Below are 25,698 nucleotides of genomic sequence, written 5' to 3' on the forward strand. Positions count from 1 at the left end.
TTAGTTTTTGTCTTTATGTTATCCTTAACTTCCTTGCTTAGCCATGGATTCCCCCCCCCCCCCCCCACCCCACCCCCTTACAATATTTCTTCCTCTCTGGAATATATTTTAGTTTGGAGGAATTGAATATCTCCTTAAACATCTGCCACTGCTCATCAACTGTCCCACATTTTAGTCTTCCTCCCCAGTCCACTAGGGCCAAATCTGTCCTCATGCCTATGTAATTACTTTTGTTTAACTGCTGAACACTCGTGTGGGACTCCAGTTTTACGCCCCCAAACTGAATTTGAAATTCTAGCATGCTATGATCATTCTTCCCTAGAGGATCTTTAACTATGAGATCATTCATTAATCCCAACTGATTACACAATACCAAATCTAGAATAGCCTGTTCCCTGGTTGGTTCCACAACATATTGCTCCAAAAAACAATCTCTAATACATTGAATGAGCTCTCCTCGAGGCTACCCTTGCCAATTTGATTAATCCAGTCTATATGTATATTAAAATCATCCATGATTATTGCCATGCCTTTCTTACAAGTCCCCAGTATTTCCTGGTTTATACTGTGCCCCACTGCGGAACTACTGTTTGAGGACCGAGATTACTCCCACCAAGGACTTCTTTCCCTTGCTATTTCTTATTTCTACCCAGACCGATTCTATGTCCAGTTGCCTTTTAGCAGTTACTATGGAATCTTATTCCACCATCCTTTCAGGTAGATTCTGGATCTTATCAACCCTCAGTGTGAAAAACCTCATTCCTCTTCTAATAGGTTTGCCACTTAGTTTAAATCGATAATCTCTATTTACTGACCCACTTGCCACCAGAAACAGTTTCTCACTATTGCTCGATCAAAGGCCCTCATAAATTTGAACACCTCTATTAAATCTTCCCTTAACGTTCGCAGCTCTAAGTTCTTTTCCTTTATGCTCATTCAACTCTGAAGTGGGTGATATCTCAGTAGAAGATAGAGGAAAAGTTCAAATTGAAGAAGGAGAGAAAGGTGCACAATACAACGTTTCAAGGGAGAGAGGATGTATTCTGTGTGAACAGAGATTTTTTTTTCACCTGAGGAGGTGCTCAAAGAATTAAATGCTTCACATAACATGAATATGTTTACATTCAATCAGCCACTGTTGCCTTGTAAGTAAAAACAGTAAAGATTTTGCACACAAGATTGTAACTGTAGTGAGATGAGTAGGTGTTTTTTTTTTAAATTTAGAGATACAGCACTGAAACAGGCCCTTCAGCCCACCGAGTCTGTGCCGACCATCAACCACCCATTTATACTAATCCTACATTAATCCCATATTCCTGCCACATCCCCACCTGTCCTCATATTCCCCTACCACCTACCTATACTAGGGGCAATTTATAATGGCCAATTTACCTATCAACCTGCAAGTCTTTTGGTGGTGGAAGGAAACCGGTCCTCAACCGGAAACCCATGCAGACACAGGGAGAACTTGCAAACTCCACACAGGCAGTACCCAGAATTGAACCCAGGTCGCTGGAGCTGTGAGGCTGCGGTGATGACCACTGCGCCACTATGCCGTGGTTGATCAGTTTGGGTTTGTGATGTTGCAGAAAGGACCAGGTAGATAAAGTTTTGGCCTCGTATGAAATCAAGGAATATGGGGAGTGTGCAGGAAAGGGGAGTTGATGTAGAAAATCAGCCATGATCGTCAGAACAGGCCATATGATCTACTCCTGCTATTTCTCGTGTTCTTATTGCCCTTGGTATCGAGATAACTTCATATTCTTCTTCCAATACTGATGTGTGAAATTGATTCAATATGAATAGACAGTCGGGTCTAGATTGAAGATCTCATTCACAAGACCAGCACCCTGATGAATGGCGGATCCCCTTTCTGGTGCAGTGGTGCATCCATTTAAACACTGTGCGAAACCCTGACTCACATCTGAATGCATTATCCTCCATCTCAGAGGCGAGAGCTAAGTTTACATTGCATAGATGGAGGGACTATAGATGGGGGAATGGAAGGGCAATTGGGCAGAGAACCTGACTGACCCATAAAATCAGTGACAACTCAGAAGCCAACACATTGTTCGAGTAGCAAACAGTCAACTGTCACAGTTAGATAAGACAGATTTCGAAATGTTCGTATTTTGGATTCAGTCGGTGGCATAAGAGCGAAGCCTGTTGAACCTGGAAGAATGTGAAGTGATTTGAATCACAAATGGAACTCAATCACACAGGAAGATTGACACCCATTCTGAGAAAATGCCTAGAACACACAAGGTGTCACCAAGGCAGGAGGTGGAAAGCAAAGAACAAGAATTGGGGGAGAGCTTAGACAGTTTACAAAGGCCTTGTAGACAGGACATGGATTCAGGCTGCCTTTGATCGTGGAGCGAAGTGAAAGTGTTTCTGAAAGCAATCGTTCAGTTTACAAGGCGGATAAATTTCTATTTATTTCTGCATGCTATATGAAAGGCAGAATGGATAGAAAGGGGGAAAGTAATGTTAGAACTGAACAGCATTTACAAAACCCTTTCATGTGTACCGCAAACAGAAATCGCCAATCAAAAGCTTTACTCACTAGTTAGCTTCTCATGTCGTTTTAATTTGATGACTTCATTGGTCTGATGTGCAGTCGCCTCCCTAAACGAGAAGTCAACCAGAAAAAGCTTCTCTTTCAGGATCACCACAGTCTCTTTCTTTAAATCGGATTCCAGTTCAAGCCGACAGCTGGTTTCCATGTCAAAGGGAACGTACTGAAACTTGTCTTCGTATCGCCATTCAACTGCAGAAAAAATCCTTTCCATTTCCTTGCGTTGTAGCTCCCTCTTTAGGGTGGATTTCAGCACAAACTGAATGAGGCGGAATGAATTCTTCACGTCTTTGGTCACTCCTTGGACCCGGATTCGGTGCACATTACCAGTTTCCACGGTGATTCGCACAGGGTACCGAGCGCCCAGTTCTAATATTTTCTGTAGGTCAGTTGGCTCCAGTTTTGAGATTTGATCATCACAGATGAGATCGTCAGTGAAATTAGCATCGAACAATCGCTGGAGCCTTTGGTTCGCCTTCTTCACGTTGTCCTTGTCTCTTCCCACAATGTCAAATACTGCGGGTTGCAACACGCCTGAGATTTCATATGTGTCATAGAATTGCGTCTCACTTGGCCTGAATTTCTCCTCCATTCCTGTGAAATGTGCAGTGATTCGGGGCAATTAACAAGCACCAACAGAGGTTCTGCTTTCTATCATCAATTCTCATTCAGTTCTTAATGACAACCCCTTCGGTTTCAACACAGACATAGAAAAACACATATGATATTTCGACCCTCAGGGAAATCATCCAGTTACTTGCCGAAGTTGACGCAAATTGAGGGTAATTTTTATCGGCGGGCTGTGGTGTAAAAGCGACAATGTCGAATATACCATTCATTAAACCACACACTTGAATTTTCCTTTTCATTGAAGTCAATGGCAGCCAGTTTGAGATCTCACCCATTTTACACCAGCGCCTAAAGTTAAAATTCCCCTTGGTGTGCACTCAGTGGAAGTTACTCATTAACTATAGGGGAGGCCGTTGCATCGTGGGAGTGTCACTGGACTAATAATCTGACCCCCAGGCTAATGCGCTGAGGCCATGGGTTCAATTCCGATCATGGCAGACGGTGAAATTTTAACTCAAGTAACGTCTTTTAGAGAAGGAAATCTGGCGTGCTTACCTGGTCAGGCCTACGTATGACTCCACACCCACAGCAAATCACAGAAGAGTAATAGTTATAGGGGACTCTATAGTCAGGAGCACAGATAGGCGCTTCTCTGGAGGTGAAAGAGACTCCAGGATGGTATGTTGCCTCCCTGGTGCCAGGGTCAAGGATGTCGCTGAATGGACAGGGGGCATTCCGAAGGGGGAGAGTGAACAGCCAGAGGTTGTGGTACACATCGGTACCAACGACATAGGCAGGAAACATAGACAAGGTCCTGCAGGGGGAGGTTAGGGAGTTAGGTAGTAAGTTTAAAAAACAGGACCTCCTGGGTTGTAATCTCGGGATTACTCCCTGTGCCATGTGCTGGTGAGGCGAGAAATAAGAACATAGTACAGCTAAACACGTGGCTGAACAGCTGGTGTAGGAGGGAGGGTTTCAGATATCTGGATCATTGGGATCTCTTCCGGGACAGCTGGGACCTGTACAAGAAGAACGGGTTGCATCTAAACTGGAGGGGCACAAATATCCTGGCTGCGAAGTTTGCTAGCATCACTCGGGCAGGTTTAAACGAGTGTTACAGGGGGGTGGGAACCAGAGCAGGAGGACAGCAGGTGAAATAAATGGGGGGGAATTAGTAAATAAGGCCAGTAAGAGGAAGAGCAGGCAGGGAGATGTTGCGGAGCACAGCGGGACTGGTGGTCTGAAGTGCATTTGTTTCAATGCAAGAAGTATAACAGGTAAGGCAGATGAACTTAGAGCTTGGATTAGTACTTGGAACTATGATATTGTTCCTTTTACAGAGACTTGGTTGAGGGAAGGACAGGATTGGCAGCTAAATGTTCCGGGATTTAGAAGCTTCAGGTGGGATCGAGGGGGATGTAAAAGGGGTGGGGAGTTGCATTACTGGTTAAGGAGAATATCACAGCTGTACTGCGGGAGGACACCTCGGAGGAATCGTGCAGCGAGGCAATATGGGTGGAGCTCAGGAACAGGAAGGGTGCAGTCACAATAATGGGGGTTTACTACAGGCCTCCCAACAGCCAGTGGGAGGTAGAGGAGCAGATATGTAGACAGATTTTGGAAAGATGTAAAGGTAATAGGGTTGTAATGGTGGGTGATTTTAACTTCCCCTATATTGACTGGGACTCACTTCATGCTAGGGGCTTGGATGGGGCAGAATTTGTAAGGAGCATCCAGGAGGACTTCTTGAAACAATATGTAGATAGTTCAACTGGGGATGGGGCAGTACTGGACCTGGTATTGGGAAATGAGCCCGGCCAGGTGGTCGAGGTTTCAGTAGGGGAGCATTTCGGGAACAGTGACCATAATTCCATAAGTTTTAAGTTACTTGTGGATAAGGATAAGAGCAGGCCTCGGCTGAAGGTGCTAAATTGGGGGAAGGCTAATTATAACAATATTAGGTTGGGAACTGAAGAATTTAGATTGGGGGCAGCTGTTTGAGGGTAAATCAACATCTGACATGTGGGAGTCTTTCAAACGTCAGTTGATTAGAATCCAGGACCAGAATGTTACTGTGAGGAAGAAGGAGAAGTTTGGCAAGTTTCAGGAACCTTGGATAACGAGGGATATTGTGAACCAAGTCAAAAAGAAAAAGGAAGCATTTGTAAGGGCTGGAAGGCTGGGAACAGATGAAGCCCTTCAGGAACATAAAGAAAGTAGGAAGGAACTTAAGGAAGCAGTCAGGAGGGTTAAAAGGGGTCATGAAAAGTCATTGGCAAACAGGATTAAGGAGAATCCCAAGGCTTTTTATACGTATATAAAGAGCAAGAGGGTAACCAGGGAAAGGGTTGGCCCACTCAAGGACAGAGGAGGGAATGTATGCAGCCAGAGGAAATGGGTGAGGTACTAAATGAGTACTTTGCATCAATATTCACCAAAGAGAAGGACTTGGTGGATGATGAGTCTAGGGAAGGGAGTGTAGATAGTCTGGGTCATGTCGTTATCAAAAAGGAGGAGGTGTTGGGCGCCTTGCAAAGCATTAAGGTAGATAAGTCCCCAGGGTTGATGGGATCTACCCCAGAATACTGAGGGAGGCAAGGGAAGAAATTTCTGGGACAGAAATCTTTGTATCCTCATTGACTACAGGTGAGGTCCCAGAGGACTGGAGAATAGCCAATGCTGTTCCTTTGTTTAAGAAGGGTAGCAAGGATAATCTAGGAAATTATAGGCCGGTGAGCCTTACGTCAGTGGTAGGGAAATTATTATAGAGGATTCTTCGGGACAGGATTTACTCCCATTTGGAAACAAATGAACGTATTCGCGAGAGGCACCATGGTGTTGTGAAGGGGAGGTCGTGTCTCACTAACTTGATTGAGTTTTTTGAGGAAGTGACGAAGATGATTAATGAAGGAAGGGCAGTGGATGTTATCTATATGGACTTCAGTAAAGCCTTTGACAAGGTCCCTCATGGCAGACTGGTACAAAAGGTGAAGTCACACGGGGTCAGAGGTGAGCTGGCAAGATGGATACAGAACTGGCTCGGTCACAGAAGACAGAGGGTAGCACTGGGAGGGTGCTTTTCTGAATGGAGGGATGTGACTGGTGGTGTTCCGCAGGGATCAGTGCTGGGACCTTTGCTCTTTGTAGTATATATAAATGATTTGGAGGAAAATGTAGCTGGTCTGATTAGTAAGTTTGCGGACAACACAGAGGTTGGTGGAGTTGCGGATAGTGATGCGGATTGTCAGAGGATACAGCAGCACATAGATCGGTTGGAGACTTGGGCGGAGAAATAGCAGATGGAGTTTAATCTGGACAAATGTGAGGTAATGCATTTTGGAAGGTCTAATGCAGGTGGGAAGTATTCAGTAAATGGCAGAACCCTCAGGAGTATTGACAGGCAGAGAGATCTGGGCGTACAGGTCCACAGGTCACTGAAAGTGGCAATGCAGGTGGATAAGGTAGTCAAGAAGGCATTCGGCACGCTTGCCTTCATCAGTCGGGGCATAGAGTATAAAAATTGGCAAGTCATGCTGCAGCTGTACAGAACTTTAGTTAGGCCACACTTAGAATATTGCGTGCAATTCTGGTCGCCACACTACCAGAAGGACGTGGAGGCTTTGGAGAAGGTACAGAAGAGGTTTACCAGCTAGTTGCCTGGTCTGGAGGGCATTAGCAATCAGGAGAGGTTGGATAAACTCGGATTGTTTTCACTGGAACGACGGAGGTGGAGGGGCGGCATGATAGAGGTTTACAAAGTTTTGAGTGGCATGCACAGAGTGGATAGTCAGAAGCTTTTTCCCAGGGTGGAAGAGTCAGTTACTGGGGGACATAGGTTTAAGGTGTGAGGGCAAAGTTTTTGAGGGGATGTGCGAGGCAAGTTCTTTACACAGAGGGTGGTGAGTGCCTGGAACTTGCTGCCAGGGGTGGTGGTGGAAGCAGGTACGATAGCGACATTTAAGAGGCATCTTGAGAAATAATTGAATAGGATGGGAATAGAGCGATATGGTCCCCGGAAGTGCAGAAGGGTTTAGTTTAGACAGGCATCAAAATCGGCGCAGACTTGGAGGGCCGAATGGCCTGTTCCTGTGCTGTACTGTTCTTTGTTCTTTGTTCAGTGTGGTTGACTCTTAAATTCCCTCTGAAATGGCCGAGGAAGCCACTCAGTTCAGCAAATGCTGGCCTGGCCAGTGACACTCACATCCCATAAACAAATTTCAAAAAATCGGTTATTGCAGACTCACAGACCTACCCAATCCCACAAGGCTAGGGTGCTGGATCCAGATTTTAATTTCATCGGCTGATCTTTTATCCCACTTTACCAACACTGCATACAGAGGTATCTTAACTGTTAACCTAGGGTGGGAAGTGATACAGTTTGTAAAGGCCTTACCTTTGGGATTGCTAGCCTCATGTCTGGTTGGCTGTGTTACCATTGGATATTGCTTCTCTAACCGTGACTTAAACGTGTCGTAAATGTTCTGCTGAAGAATAACCACCCGGACTAAAGACAGATGAGTAAACATGTTTCCCATGAGGGCTGCAATCACTGTATCGACCATGACATTCGCCACCAGCTCTGCATCCACCCTGCCTTGTCCTGTTGGATTAGAACAGTAAGGTAATGAAGGGGAATAGATAACAATATTAAAACACTGTCATACTCGGACATTGCAAAGGAGCACATCTCCATGTCCTCAAGATGGAGAAGATGGGTAAAGGCCCCATTTATTGACCATTTTGTGTGTAACTAATACCCCTGCTAGAACATGTCCCAGCGAATTAACAGTCACTCATACAACATAGGATAGGTTCCCCTTGTTTGCCAGGCCAGGTAAGAGCATGAGGAAATTTAAAGCAGTGAACTGAATTTTTATTTGTACCACTGGGGCTCAAACAGAGGCTGAGTTGAGCATTAAAAACACAATTGTCAGGAGGGTTGTGTAAGGAAAACACAGGAGTGTTGCCCACAATTCTTCCACTGATGTTGGAGAGGCCACAGCTTGTTCATGCACTGACCTCAATGAATTCTATCCATACTGACATGAAATCCGCACTCAATTCAATCCTACCTTAAACCAGGTTCTTCCAGTGGAAGTCACTGGACAGAGGTCAGTGTTGAGAACCGTGGAGGATATTTCACTTACATGTGGGTTGGAAGTTTACGGCCCCCAAACGAGTGGTATGATGGCGGAGTTGTGGGGGGTTGGGGGTTGTAAATTTAAGTGTGAGGTGGGGGGGGGGGGTCGTTCTCAACCCCCTCCCACCCTGCCACAATTTTATGCAGGGCGGCGTTGGTGAGAAACGGCCTACCTGTCCCAGGCCAATCAAGACCCTTAAGTGCCCAATTAAATGGCACTTAAGGGCCTCCTCCTGCTGCTGCGGGCATTTTACGCTCGGCAGACGGATGGCAGAAGCCTCAAGAATCTCGCCTGGTAAAACAAGGCGGCCTTCTTGCGGGCTGGGGAGAGTGGCCTCCTGATCAGGCACCCGGCGCCTCACAGAGGGTCACCCCTGAAGCCCCAAGCACACCCAACGCACAAAACCACCGGGCCCGTAACCGACGCCCCCCCCCTCCCTCCCCGGCCCCGGCGACGCCCTAAAAACGTGTCTGTCTTCTGGGGCCATCCTTCATCTTTCTTGCGATGGCTGGATGTAATCCCAGCCGTGGCCACCACTGCCAGTGACGCTGCTGGGACTAAAAGCTGCCAGCCCCCAGATTGGCTGGGAGCTCCATTAGGTGGGACTTCCTGCCTTAAGGAGGTGGAAGTCCTGCCCAAGACCAATTCAGGGCCTGGGGAGCAAAAAATGCTGCCCTGCCACCCCAGGTCCGACAGAGGTGGGCTCACCACTGACTTTTTGTCTGGTGGGCTGGGCCTCCCGCCCAATGAAAAATTTCAGCCGTGATATCGGTTTCTTTCCAGGCTCCCCGCAACCCCCTCCCCAACCTCCATTTGCTACCCATGCAAATTCGACCTTTTTAAAAAAAAACAGAAGTTCTGGGTTATACAATGCCCTTTCCATTTCCTGACAGATGCACGCAACTGCATAGTCACAGCGACAAATTTTGGACCATTAAAATCATTGATCTAGAAATTATTGACTCGGACGAGGAATTCGGTCCTGTGCCTTTTGAACATGCGCTGGTCAGAGAAGGTGAATTTGGGCTCTGCTGCTCTATTTTTGCTGGGCTAAATCACAATAAGGAAGATAATCTTCCCCTCAATGAAAGGAAGACTCACAGGCTCTTTCATTGCACGAATAGAAGTCAAACAAACATTAGTAGCTAAGCAGGTCATATCATGTCAGGAGAGGCACATTTACTCCAATTCTGCAACTAAACAGAGAGTTTCAAATGCTCAGGATCATGAAAATCCCTTTTCGAATATGTACTAGCGAATTTTTTCATTCTTTCATGGGATGTCAGTGTCACTAGCAAGGCCAACATTTGTTGCCCATCTCTAATTGCCCTTGAGAAGGTGGTGATGAGCCACCTTCTCCAACTGCTACAGTCTATCTGGTGTAGGTACACCAAAAGTGCTGTCAGAAAGGGAGTTTTATTGAACCAGCGATAGTGAAGGAATGACGATATAGTTCCAAGTCAGGATGGTGTGTTGCTTGGAGGGGAACTTGCAAGTGGTGGTGTTCCAATGCATATGCTGCCCTTGTCCTTGGTGGAAGAGGTCTTGGGTTTGGAAGATGCTGTCGAAGGAGTCTTGGTGAGTTGTTGGAGTGCATCTTGTAGATGGTACACACTGCTGCCACTGTGCATTGGTGGTGGAGGGAGTGAATGTTGAAGGTGGTGAGTGAGGTGCCAATCAAACGGGCTGCTTTGTCCCGAATGGTATCGATCATCTTGAGTGTTGTTGGAGCTACACCCATCCAGGCAAGTGGAGAATATTCCATCGCACTCCTGACTTGTGTCTTGCAGATGGGGAACAGGCTTTGGGGAGTCAGGAGGTGAGCTACTTGCCTCAGAATTCCCAGTCTCTGACCTACTCTTGGAGCCACAGTATATGGCTGGTCCAGTTCAGGTTCTGGTCAATAGTAAACCCAGGTTGTTGATAGTAGTGGATTCAGCATAAAGCCGGCTCGGGTCTGCAAATTAAACCTGACCCGAGACCGACAGAACCACATCCGACCCTGAGCCAGACCTGACCCGGCCCGAGTCCTTCCATTTTTTCCAACTCCTGACCCGACTATAAGTTAACCTACCTTCCGTTTTTCACTTTGTTGCTTATCTGGACAAGCTTAAAATAATTATAACAAAACCACTTTTCTAGTCCAGAAATTACATTGACAGTGGAGCCACTTACGTGAGTTTGTGATAGAGTGTGCCCGACCCGAGCCCGAATGCCATACCCGGAAGTGTGACCCGACCGACCCTGACACATATCGTCGGGTCCCCTTGGATTCAGGTTGGGTAGTCGGCCTTTAATTCAGCGATGGTAATGCCGTTGAATGTCAAGGGAGATGGTTAGAGTCTCTGTTGTTGGAGATCGTCATTACCTGGCACTTGTGTGATGTGAATGTTACTTGCCATTTATCAGCCTATGAATGAATGTTGTCCAGCTCTTGCTGCACCTGGACACAGCTGCTTCAGTATCTGAGGAGTCATGAATGGTGCTGAGCATTGTGCAATCATCAGCGAACTTTCCCACTTCTGACCTCATGATGGAGGGAAGGTCATTGATGAAGCAGCTGAAGATAGTTAGGCCTAGGACACTACCCTGAGGAACTCCTGCATCAATGCCATGGAGCTGAGATGATTGACCTCCAACAATCACAATCATCTTCCTTTGTGTGAGGTATGACTCCAACCAGCGGAGAATTTTCCCCCCGATTACCATTGACACCAGTTGTGCCAGGGCTCCTTGATGCCATAGTCGATTAAATGCTGCCTTGATGTTAAGGGCAGTCACTCACACCTCACTTCTTGAGTTCAGCTATTTTGTCCAAAGGCCTGGTTCTAAGGTCTGGAGCCAAGTGGCCCTGGTGGAACCATCAGTATAAAAGAAAAGCAAAATACTGCAGATGCTGGAAATCTGAAATAAAAACAGAATGTGTTGGAAATACTCAGCAGGTCAGGCAGCATCTGTGGAGAGAGAAGCAGAGTTAACATTTTAATACAGTGACCTTTCATCAAAATAGTTCTGATCAAAGATCACAGACCTGAAACCTGAACAGTGACCTGCTTCACTCTCCACAGATGTTGCCTAACCTGCTGAGTATTTCCAGCACTTTCTGTTTATACATCAGTATAAAAGTCTATCTGATGACAATTAGATGGGCGAGAGGCACTGTATCACAGAAATATCCAGAATATCAACACCTATGTTTGGCCAAAGTATTAACATTATATTAACTCCAGATCAAAACTCAACAAAAGACAATGCTTTCATGGCCGTCAGACAAACCATCACAAAGACTCAGTACTCTCAAGAGAACAATAGTGGATCACTAGTAGATTGGGGACTGAATGCTCGGATGCCTTGTGCATTCACCTACCTGTACCAAAGGCTGGCAAAGAAACAGACGTGTGTTCTTGCTCTTCGCAATGGAACAAGATTTCGTTCACTAGGTCCTGAATGATGACTAGATCATTGTGGCAGCAGATATGTATGATATTTTTACATCTGAGTCTTCCTGGTCCAGTTATCACCATATATTTACACGAAGAAGCAGCTGTGAACAGACCAAAAAGTGTCAACGTCTGTTACTCTAATGCATCGTCTATATAAGAGTTTCAGAAAGGGTGTTCAAGTCCAACTACAACACTTCCTTTGTGTCACAATGCAACTTCCTGTCTTTTTTTAAATTCGTTTCTTGTGGGATGTGGGCGTCGCTGGCTCGGCCAGCATTTATTGCCCATCACTAATTGTCCTTGAACTGATTGGCTTGCTAGGCCATTTCAGAGGGCATTTTAAGAGTGAACCACATTGTCTCATATTGACGATGTTTTAAAGAGAAAGAAATAACTTTTTGTTGCTGATTTCAGATAAACTTCCCTTGGATAGAAAATGCTGTCCAATTTCCCTCATTGTTTACAGCAATAAGGATATAAAGATCCAGTCACAGCTCCACTCGTTATTACAGTAATATGCTGCAGTAACACGTTATAATGTCCCTGCCCTTATAAACATCATATCCCCATGAACATCCGCTATTGGTGTGTTTTTTTAATTCATTCATAGGATGTGGGCGTCACTGGCTGGACTAGCATTTATTGCCCATCCCTAATGGCTCTTGAGAAGTTAGTGGTGAGCTGCCTTCTTGAACTGCTGCAGTCCATGAGGGGTAGGTCCACCCACAGTGCTGTCAGGAAGGGAGTTCCAGGATTTTGACCCACCGACAGTGAAGGAACAATGATATTGTTGCAAGTCAGGATGGTGTGTGGCTTGGAGGGGAACTTGCAGGTGGTGGTGTTCCCATGCATTTGCTGCCCTTGTCCTCTAGGCAGTAGAGATCGCAGGTTTGTAAAATGCTGTCTAAGGAGCCTTGGTGCATTGCTGCAGTGCATCTTGTAGATGGTACACACTGCTGCCACTCTGCATCAGTGGTGGAGGGAGTGAATGTTTGTGGATGTGGTGCCAATCAAGCGGGCTGCTTTGTCCTGGATGGTGTCGAGCTTCTTGAGTGTTGTTGGAGTTGTACCCATTCAGGCAAGTGGAGAGTATTCCATCACACTCCTGACTTGTGTCTCGTAGATGGTGGACAGGCTTTGGGGAATCAGGAGGTGAGTTACTCGCCACAGGATTCCTAGCCTCTGACCTGCTGTTGTAGTGACGGTATTTATATGGCTACTCCAGTTCCGTTTCTGGTCAGTGGTAATCCCGAGGATGTTGATAGTGGGGGAGACAGCGATTGTAATGCCAATGAATGTCAAGGGGAAATGGTTAGATTCTCTCTGGTTGGAGATAGTCATTGCCTGGCACTTGTGTGGCATGAATGTTACTTGCCACTTATCATCCCAAACCTGGATATTGTCCAGGTCTTGCTGCATTTCTACACGGACTGTTTCAGTATCTGAGGAGTCACGAGTAGTGATCAACATTGTGCAATCATCTGCGAACATCCCCACTTATGATTGATGGAAGGTCATTGATGAAGCGGCTGAAGATGGTTGGACCTAGAATACTACCCCGAGGAGCTCCTGCAGTGATGTCCTGCAGCTGAGATGATTGACCTCCAACAACCACAATTATCATCATTCTGTTGCAGCAGAATTAAGCTGAACTTCACTTTTTTTCTTCTCAAATGTATGTTCCTGCCCTCCTGAAGGTATTTCATCATTACAGGTTCGGCTGAACTGCTTCCGTTCCTCTACCTAGGCCAAGTGGCCGATAATATTACATCAAGTTTGATCATGATTGTCAGCCTGTCCAGAGGGAACATCACTCCCAAACTATGCCTGATTATCCTGCCAGCAGGCCGAGAATGTAATGGAAAAGAATTCTGAGTGAGTTTTACTCTAGTAGGGGTAGACCGAGTGAGATGGAGGATGAAGGGCGAGAATGAGAGAGGCAGAGCAAGTGAGAGAGACCTAGACATAGTGAGTGAGAGGAGAGTGTGGTTTTACCTGTTCTGAGTTCTTGTTCGACTGATGGCCCTGCCCTGCTGAATATTGCTTGTGCGACTCCTAGCAGAAGGAAACATTTTTTTATATTGTAGCTTCATTACAAAGACTGAAATTAGCAAGATATGTCATAGAGTAATATGGTTACAGGTAAGTCTTTAACTAACCTGTAAAAGAATATTTTGATGTTAAATGTCTTTGGGTTTGATAAGTATTCCTGGCAACTGCAATTATTGGAGACATCTGAAAGCTAGCGCATGCCAATGAATATTTTGCAAAAGAGGGGCTCATGCTGAAGTGAAAGGGTCAGTCAACTCGTTCAAGGGCTCTGTCATGTTACTGGACCATGATCATAGCCGAAATCTGACCGTACCTCAGTCCACATTGGCAGACTGATCTTTGCTATACTGGTCTGTAACTAGCCATCAGGAACAGAAACCTAATGGAGTTTTCTTCTTCTGAAGTTGACTGGAAACCAGCACAAGTAATGCAACATGAAGACTGGGATCTTCCTGAGGTGCTTGGTTAGTGCTACACACAAGGTTCGTTTAACAATGGAACCATCGGAGAAACAGGAATCTATTTTCGAGAAGAAATACACTGCAAGAAAGGGTGTTGGAGGTAGATTCAATATTAGCTTTTAAAAGGGATTGGGCAAATACTTGAAAATGAAAATTTTGCAGGGCTATGGGGAAAGGGCAGCGGCTTGGAAAAATTGGCAGCTCTTTCAAACAACAGACGCAGGCAAATTGTGTCCTTCTGTGCAGTATCATTCTATGATTCTAGGTCACTAGGAAATAGGAAGGATGGCTTCAATCACTGATAGAGGACACTCACACAATTTCGATTTTTTAAATATCCCGCAGCAGGTAGGATTTCTGCTAAAATTATGATTTTCAGATTCAGCTTCAGAACAAGTGAAAATGACAGGAATCAGATTTTTACCTGACGTTGTTTTCTTGTAGAAATCAGTTGTGTTTACAATAGCATCAACAGTCTCATCAGCAATATTTCCAAAAACGATTTCGAAGTCCACACTGCCCACTTTCATGGTGGTGACGTTGTTTGATGATTTCACTGAATGAGAAAACACTAAATTATAATAGAAGATATGAAATGTTACACTTTTCTTCTTCAGCTTTCCCCTGTCTGCTGAACACAACCAACATCTAAACGGAAACAATCATTAAAAATCATCTTTTACTCATTTGCTTGCGAGTAGACACAATGTGACTTCAATGTTAACCGTGTCATTTTCAACCCAGAATGCTGACTCCCAGCATTTAACTGAAAAAGGCTGACCTCGTTACTGGCAATGTCCTTTGTGGTGAGAAATCGAAATGAATAATTAAACCATTGAGCAGGATAAGAGACGAATGCAATTGAGAGGCGTTGTTCGAATGTACGTTTCAACAGACTGCAAATTGTAAACATGGATGGTTGGCGAAGGTGGGAGTGCAACAGTCTGATATGTGGAGAAAGAAATGGAAGCAGAATTAACAGGATTGCTTTGACTCAGTAATCTAGAAACATGGAACAACAATCCAGAGAACTGAAATTCAAATCCCACTTGGGCTGTTAGCGAACTCTAATTCAAAAATGTAATAAACTTGGAATAAAATAGAAAAGGTGGCTTATGACAAACGTCAGGAACAGGATTCAGTTAAAGAACAGATTTTATTTATTTATTTATTCGTTTCAATGGACATGGGAATCGCTGGCCAAGCCAGCATTTATTGCCCATCCCGAATTGCCCTTGAGAAGGTGGTGGTGAGCTGCCTTCTTGAACCGCTGCAGACCATGTGGGGTCAGTACATCCACAGTGCTGTTAGGAAGGGAGTTCCAAGATTTTGACTCAGCGGCAGTGAAGGAACAATGATATAGCTCCAAGTTAGGATGGTGTGTGTATTCAGAACCTCCTTGTAGTGCAGTATCCATCTATCCAGAAACTCCTCTTAATGCAGTATCCATCTATCCAGAAACTCCTTGTATCCCAGTATCCATCTATCCAGAAACTCCTTGTAATGCAGTGTCCATCTATCCAGAAACTCCTTGTAATGCAGTGTCCATCTATCCAGAAACTCCTTGTATCCCAGTATCCATCTATCCAGAAACTCCTTTTAATGCAGTGTCCATCTATCCAGAAACTCCTCTTAATGCATTATCCATCTATCCAGAAACTCCTTGTATCCCAGTATCCATCTATCCAGAAACTCCTTTTAATGCAGTGTCCATCTATCCAGAAAGTCCTTGTAATGGAGTGTCCATCTATCCAGAAACTCCTTGTATCCCAGTATCCATCTATCCAGAAACTCCTTGTAATGAAGTGTCCATCTATCCAGAAACTCCTTTTAATGCAGTGTCCATCTATCCAGAAACTCCTTGTAATGAAGTGTCCATCTATCCAGAAACTCCTTTTAATGCAGTGTACATCTATCCAGAAACTCCTTGTAATGCAGTGTCCATCTATCCAGAAACTCCTTGTATCCCAGTATCCATCTATCCAGAAACTCCTTTTAATGCAGTGTCCATCTATCCAGAAACTCCTTGTATCCCAGTATCCATCTATCCAGAAACTCCTTTTAATGCAGTATCCATCTATCCGGAAACTCCTTGTAATGCAGTGTCCATCTATCCAGAAACTCCTTGTAATGCAGTATCCATCTATCCAGTAACTCCTTGTAATGCAGTATCCATCTATCCAGAAAGTCCTTGTAATGCAGTATCCATCTATCCAGAAACTCCTTGTAATGCAGTATCCATCTATCCAGAAACTCCTTGTAATGCAGTATCCATCTATCCAGAAACTCCTTGTAATGCAGTATCCATCTATCCAGAAACTCCTTGTAATGCAGTGTCCATCTATCCAGAAATTCCTTGTATCCCAGTATCCATCGATCCAGAAACTCCTTTTAATGCAGTGTCCATCTATCCAGAAACTCCTCTCAATGCAGTATCCATCTATCCAGAAACTCCTTGTATCCCAGTATCCATCTATCCAGAAACTCCTTTTAATGCAGTGTCCATCTATCCAGAAACTCCTTGTATCCCAGTATCCATCTAACCAGAAACTCCTTTTAATGCAGTGTCCATCTATCCAGAAACTCCTTGTATCCCAGTATCCATCTAACCAGAAACTCCTTTTAATGCAGTGTCCATCTATCCAGAAACTCCTTGTATCCCAGTATCCATCTAACCAGAAACTCCTTGTAATGCAGTATCCATCTATCCAGAAACTCCTTTTAATGCAGTGTCCATCTATCCAGAAACTCCTTTTAATGCAGTGTCCATCTATCCAGAAACTCCTTTTAATGCAGTGTCCATCTATCCAGAAACTCCTCTTAATGCAGTACCCATCTATCCAGAAACTCCTTGTATCCCAGTATCCATCTATCCAGAAACTCCTTTTAATGCAGTGTCCATCTATCCAGAAACTCCTTGTATCCCAGTATCCATCTAACCAGAAACTCCTTTTAATGCAGTGTCCATCTATCCAGAAACTCCTTGTATCCCAGTATCCATCTAACCAGAAACTCATTTTAATGCAGTGTCCATCTATCCAGAAACTCCTTGTATCCCAGTATCCATCTATCCAGAAACTCCTTTTAATGCAGTGTCCATCTATCCAGAAACTCCTTTTAATGCAGTGTCCATCTATCCAGAAACTCCTTTTAATGCAGTGTCCATCTATCCAGAAACTCCTTTTAATGCAGTATCCATCTATCCAGAAACTCCTTGTAATGCAGTATCCATCTATCCAGAAACTCCTTTTAATGCAGTGTCCATCTATCCAGTAACTCCTTTTAATGCAGTATCCATCTATCCAGAAACTCCTTGTAATGCAGTATCCATCTATCCAGAAACTCCTTGTAATGCAGTATCCATCTAACCAGAAACTCCTTGTAATGCAGTATCCATCTAACCAGAAACTCCTTTTAATGCAGTATCCATCTATCCAGAAACTCCTTGTAATGCAGTATCCATCTAACCAGAAACTCCTTTTAATTCAGTATCCATCTATCCAGAAACTCCTTTTAATGCAGTGTCCATCTATCCAGAAACTCCTTTTAATGCAGTGTCCATCTATCCAGAAACTCCTTTTAATGCAGTATCCATCTATCCAGAAACTCCTTGTAATGCAGTGTTCATCTATCCAGAAACCCCTTGTAATGCAGTATCCATCTATCCAGAAGCTCCTTGTAATGCAGTATCCATCTATCCAGAAACTATTTTTAATGCAGTGTTCATCTATCCAGAAACTATTTTTAATGCAGTGTCCATCTATCCAGAAACTCCTTGTAATGCAGTATGCATCTATCCAGAAACTATTTTTAATGCAGTGTCCATCTATCCAGAAACTCCTTGTATCCCAGTATCCATCTATCCAGAAACTCCTTGTAATGCAGTATCCATCTATCCAGAAACTCCTTGTAATGCAGTGTCCATCTATCCAGAAACTCCTTGTATCCCAGTATCCATCTATCCAGAAACTCCTTTTAATGCAGTGTCCATCTATCCAGAAACTCCTCTTAATGCAGTATCCATCTATCCAGAAACTCCTTGTATCCCAGTATCCATCTATCCAGAAACTCCTTGTAATGAAGTGTCCATCTATCCAGAAACTCCTTTTAATGCAGTGTACATCTATCCAGAAAGTCCTTGTAATGGAGTGTCCATCTATCCAGAAACTCCTTGTATCCCAGTATCCATCTATCCAGAAACTCCTTGTAATGAAGTGTCCATCTATCCAGAAACTCCTTGTATCCCAGTATCCATCTAACCAGAAACTCATTTTAATGCAGTGTCCATCTATCCAGAAACTCCTTGTATCCCAGTATCCATCTATCCAGAAACTCCTTTTAATGCAGAGTCCATCTATCCAGAAACTCCTTTTAATGCAGTGTCCATCTATCCAGAAACTCCTTTTAATGCAGTATCCATCTATCCAGAAACTCCTTGTAATGCAGTATCCATCTATCCAGAAACTCCTTTTAATGCAGTGTCCATCTATCCAGTAACTCCTTTTAATGCAGTATCCATCTATCCAGAAACTCCTTGTAATGCAGTATCCATCTATCCAGAAACTCCTTGTAATGCAGTATCCATCTAACCAGAAACTCCTTGTAATGCAGTATCCATCTAACCAGAAACTCCTTTTAATGCAGTATCCATCTATCCAGAAACTCCTTGTAATGCAGTATCCATCTAACCAGAAACTCCTTTTAATGCAGTATCCATCTATCCAGAAACTCCTTGTAATGCAGTGTCCATCTATCCAGAAACTCCTTTTAATGCAGTGTCCATCTATCCAGAAACTCCTTTTAATGCAGTATCCATCTATCCAGAAACTCCTTGTAATGCAGTGTTCATCTATCCAGAAACCCCTTGTAATGCAGTATCCATCTATCCAGAAGCTCCTTGTAATGCAGTATCCATCTATCCAGAAACTATTTTTAATGCAGTGTTCATCTATCCAGAAACTATTTTTAATGCAGTGTCCATCTATCCAGAAACTCCTTGTAATGCAGTATGCATCTATCCAGAAACTATTTTTAATGCAGTGTCCATCTATCCAGAAACTCCTTGTATCCCAGTATCCATCTATCCAGAAACTCCTTGTAATGCAGTATCCATCTATCCAGAAACTCCTTGTAATGCAGTGTCCATCTATCCAGAAACTCCTTGTATCCCAGTATCCATCTATCCAGAAACTCCTTTTAATGCAGTGTCCATCTATCCAGAAACTCCTCTTAATGCAGTATCCATCTATCCAGAAACTCCTTGTATCCCAGTATCCATCTATCCAGAAACTCCTTGTAATGAAGTGTCCATCTATCCAGAAACTCCTTTTAATGCAGTGTACATCTATCCAGAAAGTCCTTGTAATGGAGTGTCCATCTATCCAGAAACTCCTTGTATCCCAGTATCCATCTATCCAGAAACTCCTTGTAATGAAGTGTCCATCTATCCAGAAACTCCTTTTAATGCAGTGTCCATCTATCCAGAAACTCCTTGTAATGAAGTGTCCATCTATCCAGAAACTCCTTTTAATGCAGTGTACATCTATCCAGAAACTCCTTGTAATGCAGTGTCCATCTATCCAGAAACTCCTTGTATCCCAGTATCCATCTATCCAGAAACTCCTTTTAATGCAGTGTCCATCTATCCAGAAACTCCTTGTATCCCAGTATCCATCTATCCAGAAACTCCTTGTATCCCAGTATCCATCTATCCAGAAACTCCTTTTAATGCAGTATCCATCTATCCGGAAACTCCTTGTAATGCAGTGTCCATCTATCCAGAAACTCCTTGTAATGCAGTATCCATCTATCCAGTAACTCCTTGTAATGCAGTATCCATCTATCCAGAAACCCCTTGTAATGCAGTATCCATCCATCCAGAAACTCCTTGTAATGCAGTATCCATCTATCCAGAAACTCCTTGTAATGCAGTATCCATCTATCCAGAAACTCCTTGTAATGCAGTATCCATCTATCCAGAAACTCCTTGTAATGCAGTGTCCATCTATCCAGAAACTCCTTGTATCCCAGTATCCATCTATCCATAAACTCCTTTTAATGCAGTGTCCATCTATCCAGAAACTCCTCTTAATGCAGTATCCATCTATCCAGAAACTCCTTGTATCCCAGTATCCATCTATCCAGAAACTCCTTTTAATGCAGTGTCCATCTATCCAGAAACTCCTTGTATCCCAGTATCCATCTAACCAGAAATTCCTTTTAATGCAGTGTCCATCTATCCAGAAACTCCTTGTATCCCAGTATCCATCTAACCAGAAACTCCTTTTAATGCAGTGTCCATCTATCCAGAAACTCCTTGTATCCCAGTATCCATCTATCCAGAAACTCCTTTTAATGCAGTGTCCATCTATCCAGAAACTCCTTTTAATGCAGTGTCCATCTATCCAGAAACCCCTTTTAATGCAGTATCCATCTATCCAGAAACTCCTTGTAATGCAGTATCCATCTATCCAGAAACTCCTTTTAATGCAGTGTCCATCTATCCAGAAACTCCTCTTAATGCAGTATCCATCTATCCAGAAACTCCTTGTATCCCAGTATCCATCTATCCAGAAACTCCTTTTAATGCAGTGTCCATCTATCCAGAAACTCCTTGTAATGCAGTATCCATCTATCCAGAAACTCCTTTTAATGCAGTGTCCATCTATCCAGAAACTCCTTGTATCCCAGTATCCATCTAACCAGAAACTCCTTTTAATGCAGTGTCCATCTATCCAGAAACTCCTTGTATCCCAGTATCCATCTATCCAGAAACTCCTTTTAATGCAGTGTCCATCTATCCAGAAACTCCTTTTAATGCAGTGTCCATCTATCCAGAAACTCCTTTTAATGCAGTATCCATCTATCCAGAAACTCCTTGTAATGCAGTATCCATCTATCCAGAAACTCCTTTTCATGCAGTATCCATCTATCCAGAAACTCCTTGTAATGCAGTGTCCATCTATCCAGAAACTCCTTTTAATGCAGTGTCCATCTATCCAGAAACTCCTTTGAATGCAGTATCCATCTATCCAGTAACTCCTTGTAATGCAGTGTCCATCTATCCAGAAACTCCTTGGAATGCAGTGTTCATCTATCCGGAAACCCCTTGTAATGCAGTATCCATCTATCCAGAAACTCCTTGTAATGCAGTATCCATCTATCCAGAAACTATTTTTAATGCAGTGTTCATCTATCCAGAAACGATTTTTAATGCAGTGTCCATCTATCCAGAAACTCCTAGTAATGCAGTATCCATCTATCCAGAAACTATTTTTAATGCAGTGTCCATCTATCCAGAAACTCCTTGTAATGCAGTATCCATCTATCCAGAAACTCCTTGTAATGCAGTATCCATCTATCCAGAAACTCCTTGTAACGCAGTATCCATCTATCCAGAAACTCCTTGTAATGCAGTATCCATCTATCCAGAAACTCCTTGTAATGCAGTATCCATCTATCCAGAAACTCCTTGTAATGCAGTGTCCATCTATCCAGAAACTCCTTGTAATGCAGTGTCCATCTATCCAGAAACTCCTTGTAATGCAGTGTCCATCTATCCAGAAACTCCTTGTAATGCAGTGTCCATCTATCCAGAAACTCCTTGTAATGCAGTGTCCATCTATCCAGAAACTCCTTGTAATGCAGTGTCCATCTATCCAGAAACTCCTTGTTATGCAGTATCCATCTATCCAGAAACTCCTTGTAATGCAGTGTCCATCTATCCAGAAACTCCTTGTATCCCAGTATCCATCTATCCAGAAACTCCTTGTAATGAAGTGTCCATCTATCCAGAAACTCCTTTTAATGCAGTGTACATCTATCCAGAAAGTCCTTGTAATGGAGTGTCCATCTATCCAGAAACTCTTTGTATCCCAGTATCCATCTATCCAGAAACTCCTTGTAATGAAGTGTCCATCTATCCAGAAACTCCTTTTAATGCAGTGTCCATCTATCCAGAAACTCCTTGTAATGCAGTGTCCATCTATCCAGAAACTCCTTGTATCCCAGTATCCATCTATCCAGAAACTCCTTGTAATGAAGTGTCCATCTATCCAGATACTGCTTTTAATGCAGTGTACATCTATCCAGAAACTCCTTGTATCCCAGTATCCATATATCCAGAAACTCCTTTTAATGCAGTGTCCATCTATCCAGAAACTCCTTGTATCACAGTATCCATCTATCCAGAAACTCCTTGTAATGCAGTATCCATCTATCCGGAAACTCCTTGTAATGAAGTGTCCATCTATCCAGAAACTCCTTTTAATGCAGTGTCCATCTATCCAGAAACTCCTTGTAATGCAGTGTCCATCTAACCAGAAACTCCTTTTAATTCAGTATCCATCTATCCAGAAACTCCTTTTAATGCAGTGTCCATCTATCCAGAAACTCCTTTTAATGCAGTGTCCATCTATCCAGAAACTCCTTTTAATGCAGTATCCATCTATCCAGAAACTCCTTGTAATGCAGTGTTCATCTATCCAGAAACCCCTTGTAATGCAGTATCCATCTATCCAGAAGCTCCTTGTAATGCAGTATCCATCTATCCAGAAACTATTTTTAATGCAGTGTTCATCTATCCAGAAACTATTTTTAATGCAGTGTCCATCTATCCAGAAACTCCTTGTAATGCAGTATGCATCTATCCAGAAACTATTTTTAATGCAGTGTCCATCTATCCAGAAACTCCTTGTATCCCAGTATCCATCTATCCAGAAACTCCTTGTAATGCAGTATCCATCTATCCAGAAACTCCTTGTAATGCAGTGTCCATCTATCCAGAAACTCCTTGTATCCCAGTATCCATCTATCCAGAAACTCCTTTTAATGCAGTGTCCATCTATCCAGAAACTCCTCTTAATGCAGTATCCATCTATCCAGAAACTCCTTGTATCCCAGTATCCATCTATCCAGAAACTCCTTGTAATGAAGTGTCCATCTATCCAGAAACTCCTTTTAATGCAGTGTACATCTATCCAGAAAGTCCTTGTAATGGAGTGTCCATCTATCCAGAAACTCCTTGTATCCCAGTATCCATCTATCCAGAAACTCCTTGTAATGAAGTGTCCATCTATCCAGAAACTCCTTGTATCCCAGTATCCATCTAACCAGAAACTCATTTTAATGCAGTGTCCATCTATCCAGAAACTCCTTGTATCCCAGTATCCATCTATCCAGAAACTCCTTTTAATGCAGTGTCCATCTATCCAGAAACTCCTTTTAATGCAGTGTCCATCTATCCAGAAACTCCTTTTAATGCAGTATCCATCTATCCAGAAACTCCTTGTAATGCAGTATCCATCTATCCAGAAACTCCTTTTAATGCAGTGTCCATCTATCCAGTAACTCCTTTTAATGCAGTATCCATCTATCCAGAAACTCCTTGTAATGCAGTATCCATCTATCCAGAAACTCCTTGTAATGCAGTATCCATCTAACCAGAAACTCCTTGTAATGCAGTATCCATCTAACCAGAAACTCCTTTTAATGCAGTATCCATCTATCCAGAAACTCCTTGTAATGCAGTATCCATCTAACCAGAAACTCCTTTTAATGCAGTATCCATCTATCCAGAAACTCCTTGTAATGCAGTGTCCATCTATCCAGAAACTCCTTTTAATGCAGTGTCCATCTATCCAGAAACTCCTTTTAATGCAGTATCCATCTATCCAGAAACTCCTTGTAATGCAGTGTTCATCTATCCAGAAACCCCTTGTAATGCAGTATCCATCTATCCAGAAGCTCCTTGTAATGCAGTATCCATCTATCCAGAAACTATTTTTAATGCAGTGTTCATCTATCCAGAAACTATTTTTAATGCAGTGTCCATCTATCCAGAAACTCCTTGTAATGCAGTATGCATCTATCCAGAAACTATTTTTAATGCAGTGTCCATCTATCCAGAAACTCCTTGTATCCCAGTATCCATCTATCCAGAAACTCCTTGTAATGCAGTATCCATCTATCCAGAAACTCCTTGTAATGCAGTGTCCATCTATCCAGAAACTCCTTGTATCCCAGTATCCATCTATCCAGAAACTCCTTTTAATGCAGTGTCCATCTATCCAGAAACTCCTCTTAATGCAGTATCCATCTATCCAGAAACTCCTTGTATCCCAGTATCCATCTATCCAGAAACTCCTTGTAATGAAGTGTCCATCTATCCAGAAACTCCTTTTAATGCAGTGTACATCTATCCAGAAAGTCCTTGTAATGGAGTGTCCATCTATCCAGAAACTCCTTGTATCCCAGTATCCATCTATCCAGAAACTCCTTGTAATGAAGTGTCCATCTATCCAGAAACTCCTTTTAATGCAGTGTCCATCTATCCAGAAACTCCTTGTAATGAAGTGTCCATCTATCCAGAAACTCCTTTTAATGCAGTGTACATCTATCCAGAAACTCCTTGTAATGCAGTGTCCATCTATCCAGAAACTCCTTGTATCCCAGTATCCATCTATCCAGAAACTCCTTTTAATGCAGTGTCCATCTATCCAGAAACTCCTTGTATCCCAGTATCCATCTATCCATAAACTCCTTTTAATGCAGTGTCCATCTATCCAGAAACTCCTCTTAATGCAGTATCCATCTATCCAGAAACTCCTTGTATCCCAGTATCCATCTATCCAGAAACTCCTTTTAATGCAGTGTCCATCTATCCAGAAACTCCTTGTATCCCAGTATCCATCTAACCAGAAATTCCTTTTAATGCAGTGTCCATCTATCCAGAAACTCCTTGTATCCCAGTATCCATCTAACCAGAAACTCCTTTTAATGCAGTGTCCATCTATCCAGAAACTCCTTGTATCCCAGTATCCATCTATCCAGAAACTCCTTTTAATGCAGTGTCCATCTATCCAGAAACTCCTTTTAATGCAGTGTCCATCTATCCAGAAACCCCTTTTAATGCAGTATCCATCTATCCAGAAACTCCTTGTAATGCAGTATCCATCTATCCAGAAACTCCTTTTAATGCAGTGTCCATCTATCCAGAAACTCCTCTTAATGCAGTATCCATCTATCCAGAAACTCCTTGTATCCCAGTATCCATCTATCCAGAAACTCCTTTTAATGCAGTGTCCATCTATCCAGAAACTCCTTGTAATGCAGTATCCATCTATCCAGAAACTCCTTTTAATGCAGTGTCCATCTATCCAGAAACTCCTTGTATCCCAGTATCCATCTAACCAGAAACTCCTTTTAATGCAGTGTCCATCTATCCAGAAACTCCTTGTATCCCAGTATCCATCTATCCAGAAACTCCTTTTAATGCAGTGTCCATCTATCCAGAAACTCCTTTTAATGCAGTGTCCATCTATCCAGAAACTCCTTTTAATGCAGTATCCATCTATCCAGAAACTCCTTTTCATGCAGTATCCATCTATCCAGAAACTCCTTGTAATGCAGTGTCCATCTATCCAGAAACTCCTTTTAATGCAGTGTCCATCTAT

The 25,698-nt window shown here is 43.1% G+C and overlaps 1 protein-coding gene across 6 annotated transcripts in view; it reads right to left on the reverse strand.

Annotated features, from left to right (window-relative positions):
• The window catches only part of LOC137348994 (protein mono-ADP-ribosyltransferase PARP14-like), a 78,842-nt gene that overhangs the window by 12,429 nt on the left and 40,715 nt on the right, over positions 1–25,698 (reverse strand). For 4 of the 6 annotated variants that reach the window (XM_068014240.1, XM_068014242.1, XM_068014241.1 and 1 more), the window contains 5 exons: positions 14,670–14,801; positions 13,728–13,787; positions 11,657–11,833; positions 7,542–7,748; positions 2,567–3,172 (listed from right to left, as the gene is read on the reverse strand). In XM_068014240.1, the coding sequence (XP_067870341.1) occupies positions 2,567–3,172; positions 7,542–7,748; positions 11,657–11,833; positions 13,728–13,787; positions 14,670–14,801 (1,182 nt within the window). The remainder of the gene's footprint in view (positions 1–2,566; positions 3,173–7,541; positions 7,749–11,656; positions 11,834–13,727; positions 13,788–14,669; positions 14,802–25,698) is intronic. The other 2 variants (XM_068014243.1, XM_068014244.1) reach the window with 2 other exon arrangements.

This window comes from Heterodontus francisci, chromosome 34 (assembly GCF_036365525.1).
Source record: "Heterodontus francisci isolate sHetFra1 chromosome 34, sHetFra1.hap1, whole genome shotgun sequence".
Taxonomy (NCBI): Eukaryota; Metazoa; Chordata; class Chondrichthyes; order Heterodontiformes; family Heterodontidae; genus Heterodontus; species Heterodontus francisci.